At 34.3% G+C, this 12,664-nt stretch overlaps 1 protein-coding gene across 3 annotated transcripts in view; it reads left to right on the top strand.

The window, feature by feature from the left end:
* The window catches only part of ROCK1 (Rho associated coiled-coil containing protein kinase 1), a 143,076-nt gene that overhangs the window by 67,885 nt on the left and 62,527 nt on the right, over positions 1–12,664 (top strand). For all 3 annotated transcript variants that reach the window (XM_041750492.1, XM_041750485.1, XM_041750474.1), the window contains exons 9-10: positions 873–964; positions 10,817–10,976. In XM_041750492.1, the coding sequence (XP_041606426.1) occupies positions 873–964; positions 10,817–10,976 (252 nt within the window). The remainder of the gene's footprint in view (positions 1–872; positions 965–10,816; positions 10,977–12,664) is intronic.

Raw genomic sequence — 12,664 nt, 5'->3', positions numbered from 1 at the left:
CAGGATATTCTTTTATAACCACTCTAAGGGGATCCCTGGGTGGCGCAGCGCTTTGGCGCCTGCCTTTGGCCCAGGGCGCGATCCTGGAGACCCGGGATCGAATCCCACATCGGGCTCCCGGTGCATGGAGCCTGCTTCTCCCTCTGCCTGTGTCTCTGCCTCTATCTCTCTCTCTATGTGACTATTATAAATAAATAAAAATTAAAAAAAAAAGATTATTATAACCACTCTAAGTTTATAAGCACTCTAGTAGAAAACAGAAGTTGCTAAGTTCCCCTTTCTAAATCCACTAAAAGCAGATTTTTAAACATTTATCTCCCTGCTCACCTAAGTGGCCAGGAATCAGTAATTTGTTCCATTAAAACTCTCAGTTTTGTAGTAATGTCAAGAATTAGTTGTCATTGGTTTTTGATAGATCAGTAATATTTATAGTAGTGTATAAAATGGAAATTTTAAATTTAAGATGTCTTTCTGAGTTTTTATTAGCTGTTGGTGTGAAATAAAGTCATTGGTTGCAAAAAATGTGTAACTATCACAGTATTTAAGAGCTGTCAAGAAAATTCACTGTGTTTTATTCATTATGCTCATGAGGCAAAGTGAGTGATCAGGATTTTTGTTGTCAACAGGAAAATCATGGAGTATATAACAAGTCTGTTTTTCATATATATATTTTTAAATTCTTCAGTATTCTGTCTTCAACTTATTTTTTATTTAAGCTGAAAATTATAGTGACAACCAATATACTATCAAAGTGACATAGAACTATTTCTATTATTAGGCAGTGATTTAGGATTATTCCCACAAATATATCCGGACATATTATAATAATATCTAAAATGATTAATAACGTTTTTCTTTCCCTCTCTATTTAGAGAGGTGAGGTTAGGGCGAAATGGTGTAGAAGAAATCAAACGACATCTCTTCTTCAAAAATGATCAGTGGGCTTGGGAGACACTCCGAGACAGTAAGTTCTTTTTCTTGCACATTATAGTAGATATTTGAAAGTAGTTGTGGTAAATATGGTTTGTTGAAACTGCCTTGCTACTATATGTATATATTTGATGAAAATTAAAATACACAGATGTGGTTATGGATATTATTCTACTCTAAAGAGAGAATGTTTGATAATGTTGGGAAAATTGTACTGCTTTTTCTCTGATATCTTATTTGAGATACCAAGGTGAAATACAATATACATGAGAGAGAATTGGGCTCAGCAGTCATAATTTGATAGTTGATCTTTGTTGAATTGCCTTTTGTCTTAGATTTTAATATCATTATGAGGAAAGTCAATAAATAAAGGGTAATTAAAATATATGGTAATTAAAATATATTTCCTGTGAAAGACAAGTTATTATCTTGTTTATACTAAACTTAAAATATAAAATATAAGGTTCTATTATTGATAAATAATTTAATTTGTATGAAAATATAGGAAATTACAGTATACTTGATTCCATCAGACTTGCAGCTTGCAATTCAGAAATGAAAATATGTAGTGTATAAGAAGTTATTTTCAGTCAATTTAGAACATTTCCCTATTTCAAAAAAAGTTAATAAGATGATTCATAGAAAACTTTGCTTAACATAGCTGAATCAAAATTACAATGGTACCAAATGTGCCCAACACCTTTGTGGATTTGGAAGGCCAAGAATTCATCTTTCTCCTGTTGAAATCTTAGGAATTTTTTTCTGTTTTCACAGAAAGGATAATGTATACCAGTTCCTAACTTTCTGCTGTAGCAACAGTAGTAAACCTTAATAGTGGAAATGAACTCAGCTGTGTGGTTTTAGAAATCGTTATAAATTAAGTATGTAGTATTTGTTTTCTTTGTTTTTAATTTTTTTTAGTATTTGTTTTAAGGACTAAGTTGAGACTGGGAAAATTCAGGGGAAAAGAATCTTGTTAATTTTGAAGAAACAGATCATAGTTTTGCCAATATCAGGGAAGTATCCTAGTTATCAAATATTTTTAAAGGAACAGTTAAACTGCCTTCAGGTAGGCACATATACTGTATACAAGCTATATAATTGACTGAGAAGGGAAAAGAGGAAATAAATTCTTGGGGAAATTAAGAAATTATACAATCGGGATCCCTGGGTGGCGCAGCGGTTTGGCGCCTGCCTTTGGCCCAGGGCGCGATCCTGGAGACCCGGGATCGAATCCCACATCAGGCTCCCGGTGCATGGAGCCTGCTTCTCCCTCCGCCTGTGTCTCTGCCTCTCTCTCTCTCTCTGTGACTATCATAAATAAAAAAAAAAAAAAAAAAAAGAAATTATACAATCACAAAGAATGACATTGAGTGACCTGCTATCTGGAAAAAACTCCAGGAGCAGTTTGACCTGGAGAGACTTTATTAAGTTATATACTGGAAAAAAGAGAACTTCCTCCTCCCTATAAATAAATGTGACATGATTGTTTTCACACTCAATGAGAAACTTGCAAAGACAGAGATGAGTAGAGTGAGATGATGAATGATTGCATTGAAAAACTGGGGTTTTTTTCAAGCTGTGCTCTTAGAAGTTGAAGAAAGCTAAAAACGTAAAAATATGATTATAATCTTTAGAAAATTTAAAAGATGACTGAAGAAAATGCAAAGTATCTTCTGTATTGGTTTAAATTCTTTCTTAAAGTGAAACAATGTATAAATAACTCTAAAGAATAACCATGGAGTAAATTGCTCTAAAAGTAGGGAGGACGCATTTCCTTTGGTGTATTGAAAACCTGATATCAATAAGTAGAGCAGGTAACCTGGTCAACAAATACTGAACACCTGCTTATATGCTGAGCACTGTTCTATTTCAGGCACTAGGAAAATATCAGTGATCAAACCAATGAAAGTTCTTTACCTGTGGAGCTTATAGTCCAGTGGAATTGGGGAGTCTAAATCAGTGGCATTTTATGATATTGTTATACCTCCTTAATAGAACTTTATAGTAACTTAAAAACAGGTAAAGTGAATTACTTCATTGATTTAAATCAAACAGACTTTATATTTAGAGAATCTTTATAGTTAGATAATTTTATTAGTATTATTGATATTTCTGTATCTCTTAAAAATCTGTATTATCTATGACTTTGCTGTACTGTACTTAGATTTAACATAGTTATAAATATTTTGATATCTTTTCCTAATCCCAGTAGCTCTTATCTTGTGGTTATTGTTAAAAAAAGAAGAAAAGAAAAAATTGAAGTCTGTAGAACTTACTGTTTTCTTCTTCCCGTTCCCTCTTCCTACCCTTTCTTCACTTCCCACCCCTAAAATACCAAGAATACTTTTATTGTGAATTGACCTCTCTGACCTGCTAAGCTTTTAAAAATTAAGTAACAGTTACAATTCTTAATTTTTTTAACTTCTCTAATTTTATTTGGCTGAATTGCTTACCTTTTCCAAATAGCAATTCTTTTAGTAGCTTTACCACTTACATGTCTCTTAAGTTACAATGGCAGTTAATATTTACCATCTGTTCCTTGGTGGTGTGGGGGCAGGGTACAAAATAGCTTGATTTGTGGCAGAATTTCCATGCGCTTCCTGATCTTATTCACTCTCAATTTAGAGACACAGAGAATTAAGATTGTAAAATTACTTTTTCCCTCATTTGAGATAGAATTGAAAGAAATGGCAGGAATGAGATTAAAGAAAGAAGATGGAAGAAATGAAAAGACCTAACTAACCTGCTACAGGTCACCCTACTTGCAGATGACAGTGTCAGGATTCAGATCTTCCTGACTCAAAAGCTTTAGATCTTCTGGAATACCATGTGCCATTTAAGTAAAACCAACCAATATTAATACAAAGTGGAAATGTAGGGAATCAACATTCTTCGCAGTTAAATTTTGGAGAAAATAAAATGGTAACTTTTATTACATATAACAAATATATTATTAACAATACTATGTTAAATATAATGTAATTTGCAAAACACTGTGCCATTCATGATCTCATCTGAGATAAGATATTGTGATTACCTAATCCACTATAGCTGGTGGGAAGACACAAGATGATAATAGGAGTAACTGCCAGCTCATGTGATAAGTTTTCCATTCATTTAAAAACAAACAAAATTAATTGTAAGCACATATATGGTATTCCAGGTTCTTTGCATTAATTAAGTCTAGTATCCTCCCTTTTAGAGTTGTACATTCTCATGGGAGGGATTATCAGTGTAGGCTTCATAGATAAAGAGTTTGAGGTCTCACAAGTTTCAGGGACATAGAAGTTTAGACTTTCTCAGTATTGTGGTAGGTTCATGTGTTAAAAACATTAAGAAAAATTATCTTCTTTTGTGGCAAAGTATATATAACATAAAATTTACCATTTTAACCATTTTTAACTGTATAGCTCAGTGGCATTAAGCATCTTCACATTGTTGTGCAGCCATCACTACCATCCATCTCCATCAACTGACTGAGCTACCCAGATGCCCCTGTACTTTTTTCTTTTATTATTATTATTTTTTTATATTTATTTATTTATGATAGTCACAGAGAGAGAGAGAGAGAGAGAGAGAGAGAGAGAGAGGCAGAGACACAGGCAGAGGGAGAAGCAGGCTCCATGCACCGGGAGCCCGACGTGGGATTCAATCCTGGGTCTCCAGGATCGCGCCCTGGGCCAAAGGCAGGCGCTAAACCGCTGCGCCACCCAGGGATCCCTCTTTTATTATTTTTATTTGTAAAAGGTCAGTAGTTATATCCTCACTTTCATTTCTGGTTTATTTGTATCCTCTCTTTTTTCCCCTTAGTCTAGTAAAAGATTTATCAATTTTGTTGATCTTTTTTTTTTTTTAATTTTTTTTAATTTCTTATTTATTTATGATAGTCACAGAGAGAGAGAGAGAGACAGAGACACAGGCGGAGGGAGAAGCAGGCTCCATGCACCAGGAGCCTGATGTGGGATTCGATCCCGGGTCTCCAGGATCGCGCCCTGGGCCAAAGGCAGGCGCCAAACCGCTGCACCACCCAGGGATCCCAATTTTGTTGATCTTTTAAAAGAACTATTGGTTTTGTTAATTTCACTGTTACTTTTCTTTTCTTTTTTTTTTTTTACTGTTACTTTTCAATTCTATATTTTATCTGCACTCTAATCTCTACTGTTTCTTTCCTTACTATAGCTCTGGGCTTAGTTTGCTCTTCTTTTTTTAGTTCCTTAGGGTGTCTGCTGGGTTATTGATTTGAGATTTCTCTCTCTCTTTTTTTAGGCAGGCATTTATTTACAACTAAAATTTTTCTGAGTATTACTTTTGCTGGATCCTATAAGTTTTGGTTGTTGCTTTCATTTGTCTCAAAGTATTTTTCTCTAATCTCCCTTGTGATCTCTTCTTTGATTCATTGGTTTTTTTGAGTATGTTGTTTTCACCTTTTTGACATTGGCTGTAGCAACTTTTTACTAGATACATCTCCAGAGGCAAGGGAAACAAAACCAAAAATGCACTATTGGGACTTCAAGATAAAACCTTCTGCACAGTGAACGATACAGTCAACAAAACTAAAAGGCAACCTTCAGAATGGGAGAAGATGTTTGCAAATGACATATCTGATAAAGTGTTAGTATCCAAAATCCATAAAGAACTTATCAAACTTAACACCCTAAAAATAAATAATCCGGCTAAGAAATGGACAGAAGACATGAATAGGCATTTTTCCAAAGAAGACATCTGGATGGCTAACAAACACATGAAAAGATGCTCAATATCACTCATCATCAGGGAAATACAAATCAAAACTATAATGACACCACCTGACACCTATCAGAATGGCTAAAATTAACAACACAGGAAACAGCAGATGTTGGCAAGGGTGTGGAAAAAGGGAAACCCTCTTACGTTGTTGGTGGGAACGCAAGCTGGTACAGCCACTCTGGAAAACAGTATGGAGTTTCCTCAAAAAGTTAAAAATAGAACTGTCCTATGATTCAGCAGTTGCTCTAGTAGGTATTTACCAAAGGATTCAAAAATAGTGAATTGAAGGGATACATACACCCTGATGTTGGTAGCAGCATTATCAATGCTAGCCAAATTATGGAAACTGCTGAAATGTCCATCAACTGGTGAATGGATAAAGGAAGATGTGGTATATATATGCAGTGAAATATTACTTAGCCGTAACAAGGAATGAAATCTTGCCATTTGCAATGACATGGATGGAGCTAGAGAGTATAATGCTAAGCTAAATAAGTCAGAGAAAGACAGATACTGTGTGATTTCACTCATGTAGAATTTAAGAAACAAAACAAATAGAAGAAAAAAGAGATAAACCAAGAAACAGACTGTTAACTATGGAGAACAAATTGACAGTTGCTGGAGGGGAGGAGGGTGGGTAGGTCAGAAATTAAATGGGTGATGGGCACTTATTGTGATGAGCATTGGGTGTTATGTGTAAGTGATGAATCATTAAATTCTCCTTCTGCAACTAATACTACATTATATGTTAAATAACAGCATAAAACAGTAACATTTTAGAAATATGTATATATATATATATATATATATATATATATATATATATATATATGTTTATGCAGATTATTTTAACCTGAACAGTCTCTTAAATCATATTCCCATGTGTCCAGTGCCAAGGTTAACAAATAGAACCTTACACCTGAGGGATGCCTGGGTGGCTCAGTGTTTGAGAATCTGCCTTCAGCTCAGGTCATGATCCCCAGGTCTTGGGATTGAGTCCCACATCGGGCTCCCTGAATGGAACCTGCTTCTCCCTCTGCCTGTGTCTCTGTCTCTTTCTCTCTCATGAATAAACAAATAAAATTTTTTTTTAAAGAACTTTAAAAAAATACTGGAATTTAAATAAAAATTTGAAACCAAAGACTGTGTTTTTTTCCAGGTATTTGTGAAACTTCCTGTTTTCCTTCTATTGTTGAAATCTTGTTTCATTCCATCATGGCTGGAGAAGATATGTAGTTTGATTTCAGTATCTTTAAATTTATTAAGTTGTTTTTTGGCCTAACATATAGTTTGTCCTGGAGAATGTCTCATGTACAATGTGTATTCTGCTGTTGGTGGTGGAGTGAGTTTTATATGTCTATTATATCTAGTTGGTTTAGGATATTGTTCACATCCTGCATTTTCTTATTCCATCTTTTGTTTGTTCTGTTCATTTATTGAAAATGGGTTATTGAAAACTCCATTGTTTTAGAACTGTCCACTTGTGTCATTTTTATTACGTATATATTGGGGCTGTGTTGTAAATGCATATATTTTATAATTGTTTCAACTTGATGAGTTGACTCTTTTTATCAGTAGTATCATCCATATCTCTTGTATTGTGTTGTCTCTTTTAACCATTTAACTTTAAAAAAAAAAACATTTTACTTAAAGTCCGTTTTGTCTGATATTAGTATAGATCCCAGCTCTTTTTTCTAAGGAATATCTTTCATTCTTTTAGCCTATTTGTCTGTAGATCTAAAGTGAATCTCTGTATACTCCATGTAATTAGTTTTATTAATCTATTCTTCCTGTTTTTACTTTTTAAATAAGTGACTTTAATTCATTTAAATTTAAAATGAACACTAAATATAAACACTTCTGCTATTGTTCTGTTTTCTATATGTTGTCTTTCTGTCCACAATTCCTGCATTATTACCTTCTTTTGTGTTGAGTGGATTGTTTTATAGCATACTGTTTTGATTCCCTCTCCAGTTTCTTTCTATATATTATTTAGTCATTTTCTTACAGTGACTATCCTGGGGACTACATTTAACATCCTAAACTGATAACAATCTAGGTTGAATTAATACAATTTATGTCAAAAGCATACAAAAACTGCTTCTATACTGATCCATTTTCTTCCTTTGTTATCATTACAGATTACATCCTTATATATTCTGTGCTCATTAACAAATTATAATTTTATGCATATTTCTTTTAAGTCATATAGGGGAAAAAGTGGATTTATAAAACAAAAATACATAATGCTGGCTCATATATTTACGTGTGTAGTTACCTTTATTTCTTCACAAAGCTTTAAGTTAGTGTCTGGTGTTCTGTCATTTCAACCTTAAAACTAACAGTTCTTGTAGGACAGGTTTATTAGCAACAGTCTCTAGTCTTTACCTGGGAATCTCTTAATTTGTCCTTCATTTTTGAAAAATAATTTTGCTAGATATAGAATTCTTGGTGAACCATTGTTTCAGCACTTTAAATATGTTGTTCCATTGCCTTCTGGCCTTCAAAGTTTCTCCTTAGAAATGCACTTAAAGGGAGCCTGGGTTGCTCGTCAGTTAAGCATCTTACTTGATCTCAGTACAGGTCTTGATCTCAGGGTCATGAGTTCATGTCCTGTGTTGGACTCCACACTGGGTGCATATCCTACCTAAAAAAGAAGAAAAGAAAGAAAGAAATGGATTCTTAATCTTATCAAGAATTCCTTGTATATGACAAGTCACTTTTCTATTGCTCTCAAGATTCTTTGTCTTTTCAAAGTTCATTATAATGTGTCATAGTGTGGACCTGAATTTTTCTTACTTGGAGTTCATTGTGCTTCTTGGATGACTGAAGCCCACAACAAGCAATACTAGTAAACCTGGGAAGGGGGAAATCTGATTTCCAGAATTACATTTCCAAAAAAAATTACAAAGCATATAAAGAGACAGAAAATGTATGGACTATTCACCGAAAACAAAGGAAATGTCAGAAAACACCACTGAGGAAATCCAGATATTAGATTTATTAAACAGACTTTAAATAAAGAGACATAAATGTGCTCAAAGAGCTAAAGGAAACTATGGACAAAGAACTAAAGGAAGCCAGAGTACATCTTAAAAAAATACAATGTATCAATAAAGAGAACAATGAACAAAATAGAAATTCTGGCACTGAAAAGTACAATAGCTGAAACTACAAATGTACTAGAAGGGTTCAATAGCAGATCTGAACAGGCCGAGAAATGAGTGAACTTAAATAAGACCACCAGTATTACCAAGTGGAGGAAAAGAAAGAAAACAACCTGAAAAAGTGAACTCTTGGGACGTCATAAAGCATCCAGCATACACATTATGAAAGTCCTAGGAAAGTAGAGTAAGAGGCAGAAAGAATATTTAAAGAAATAATAGCTCCAAACTAACCAATCTGATGAAACATATGAATCTACACATCCATTTGTTTAGTGACTTTTTCAAATTATTTTTACAAAGTCTGTATTCCTTGTCATGTGTGATCACTAATGTCTGTTTTCCATTATTATGTCATTGGTCAGCCAGTGACAATTCCCAAAATGCCAAAATTTACTAGCTTCTTTTTTCATTAAATATTCCCGTTTGGGATGCCTGGGTGGCTCAGTGGTTAAGCATGTCTGCCCTCGGCTCAGGGCATGATCCTGGAGTACTAGGATTGAGTCCCACATTGAGCTCCCTACATGGAGCCTGCTTCTCCCTCTGCCTATGTCTCTGCCTCTCTCTTTCTGTGTCTCTCATGAATAAATAAAATCTTCAAAAAGTATATTCCCCTGCTTATTTTAAGGTTTTTCTTAGATCTCAGAGTTCTGAAAAGGTTATTTTTGATAGTTTTTGCCAGCATAATGGTTACTTCAGTGAAAGAGTGGCTTCTTAGAGCTGTCTGCCATTTTTTATGACATCAGCTGGATTCTTTTTTATGGAACATGATTCCTATATTACCAGTTACTTATGGAAAGGTAAATTTTTATAAATGGACTAGTCTGTATATCAGTCGTAATTCTGTAAAGCTATTTTTATCCTTATTTATTAGTTCTGATGTGATTATATGGTATCCCGTAAAACCTATATGTCTTACTGTAAATATAGAAGTATTACTTTTATAATTCTCCTAGGATTTCCCCTACTTGTATCTCAGAATTTAGACAGAGTTTGTATCATTTTAAAACTCCTCTGAAATGGTATGTAATCTATTAAAAAAACTAGATTAATCTTAAACAGCAAAAAATTCATCAGACTTGCTTTGCTTTCTTTTAAAATAGATCTTATAAGATAATTTTAAAGAATGTTTTTTTAGCCTGAACACTAAACCAGATAAATCTTTTTTGTGTGGCTTGTCCTGAACTTTCTTGGATGATTAGTTGTCTCCCTGGTCTTTACCCACTAGGTGCCACTAGCACACATCCCCCAGATATGACAGCTGAAAATGTATTCAGTCATTGTCAGATGTCCCCCCAGGGAGGCAAAATTGTTTTAAAATTGAGAAGCACTGTTTAAAAGTAAAATTTATGCCAAGATCACAATTGATTTATTTATTTCACAAGGAGAGACAAACCTCCCCCCTGCCACACCCACTCATTTTACAAATTAGGCAGTTAGTATTATTAGGAAGCTAAAACTGTCTAGTCAGGCAGTTCTCTTGGTCATTAAGAAAAGAGAATGATGGAAAATTTCAGTACCAAAATGTTCTCTCCATAGCTACAAAAAAGTAATCTTGATTTCTAGTTTGCTATATAGCAGATTAACAAACAAAATATTATATTTGAAATCAATCAACTTTGAATACAATTTAGTATGCTATGGTTTCTGAAAAGTCTTTTCTGTAGTCCTAACCGCTTGTGCATATTTGACATATTTCAAAACAAACCTTAATACTTTTAATATCCAAATTAAACTTGATGTATAGGTGATAATTAGAGGTGATTTTGAAGGTAATTGTTTCATAGAATTATAATTATCAATATCAGTTGATAATCCTGATAAAACCAACTAAAATAGGATTCAACCCATATGAAATTTGTGGTTTGCAACTTACTTATATGTAAGAAATTTAGTGTTGGTATAGAATCTTTGTTTCCCTTAATTTTCCTATTAAATTTGAAGTGAACTATTAATTTTGTTTCCATTTTTAGCTGTAGCACCAGTTGTACCTGATTTAAGTAGTGACATTGATACAAGTAATTTTGATGACTTGGAAGAAGATAAAGGAGATGAAGAAACGTTTCCCATACCTAAAGCTTTTGTTGGCAATCAGTTACCCTTTGTAGGATTTACATATTATAGCAATCGTAGGTAAGTATGCTAAACATTGATTTTAGGGGTAGGTACTGATTTGTTGAGGTCTATTATTTTCTTAGGGATATCTCAAAATGACTTTAAGAACATTTAATGGTATATGAAGAGACTTTAATATGCCATTTTTCAGTGATGCATGATATTTGTAGTATTCCATATTTCATTTCTTTTAAACTCATCCATTATCAAGATACCGTGTTTCAGAAATTATTTGCTGAGTAATGAGTTATATATGTTCAGGTTACAGCAACTAATAAATTCTATTAATACTAATATCTTGGTTAAGCTCATTATCCAAAAAGTTCTGATTTTGTAATACGTTTGTTGTTTTTTTTTAAGATTGTTTATTTAGGGCAGCCTGGATGGCTCAGCAGTTTACTGCCGCCTTCAACTCAGGGCATGATCCTGGAGACCCAGGATTGAGGCCCATGTCAGGCTCCCTGCATGGAGCCTGCTTCTCCCTCTGCCTGTGTCTCTGCCTCTCTCTCTCTCTCTCTCTCTCTCTCTCTCTCTCTCTCTGTCTCTCATGAATAAATAAATTTTTAAAAAAGATTATTTATTTATTTATTTATTTATTCATGATAGAGAGAGAGAGAGGCAGAGGGAGAAGCAGGCTCCATGCAGGGAGCCCAATGCGGGACTCGATGCTGGGACCCTAGGATCACTCCCCGGGCCAAAGGCAGGCGCCAAACCATGAGCCACCCAGGGATCCCCTGTAATATGTTTTGGAACAACAAATAGTTTTCTAGCATTATCATCATTATATTGATGTTACAAAGGCCTATAGTTTTTAGTATGCAAAAATTGATTCCTCCCCAGAAAATCGCTAAATGCATTTACGTGTCTTATAGCATGTAAGACCTTGTGATCTTGAACAAATAACTTTAAACTTTTATGCCTCCATTTCCTCAACAATAGGGATGATGATGGTGATGATACTTGTCTCATAGGACTATTATAAGGGTTAATTAAATCAAAACAGTAGAACACTTAACATTAATATTCAGTTAGTGTTAGCTGTTATTTGTATGAGCTGATGTTAACTTTAGTCTTCAAATGGGCTTGAGATATAAACATATAACATTTCAGTATGCTGAGCATTCATTCATTCATTCAACAAACATGTTTGCCAGACAGCCTGGGTGGCTCAGAGGTTTAGCGCTGCCTTCAGCCCAGGACATGATCCTGGAGACCATGGATCGAGCCCCACGTCAGGCTCCCTGCATGGAACCTGCTTCTCCCTCTGCCTGTGTCTCTGCCTCTCTCTCTGTGTCTCTCATTAATAAATAAATAAAATCTTTAAAAAAAAAATCATGTTTGCCAACTTATTTTTTTGTCAGGTATATGCTAAGCACCAAGGTGCAGGGAGAAAGATGAATAAGATATGGTTAGTACCTTCTCTTAAGATGCTCATATCCTAGTGAGGGAATGGATATATTTTAAATTAAGCAAAAAGTGAACTTTTTTTATAAGAGCCTGTTCAGGTCAAGTTTAGAAAACAGGAATGCAATTTAATCCTGCCTTATGAAATCTCTCCAGTAATCCAATTGTAAGTCAGTACTGGATACTTTTTGTTGCATCAAGTACTACAGATAGTACTTGACTTTTGACTCTTAGAAAAGTCCAGTATTTTAATCCTTCCCCTCCCCAACACCCATGAATATAATATTGTGGCTATTTTATAT

This window comes from Vulpes lagopus, chromosome 1 (genome assembly GCF_018345385.1).
Source record: "Vulpes lagopus strain Blue_001 chromosome 1, ASM1834538v1, whole genome shotgun sequence".
Taxonomy (NCBI): Eukaryota; Metazoa; Chordata; class Mammalia; order Carnivora; family Canidae; genus Vulpes; species Vulpes lagopus.
This window is presented reverse-complemented; position numbering and strand designations above follow the sequence as displayed.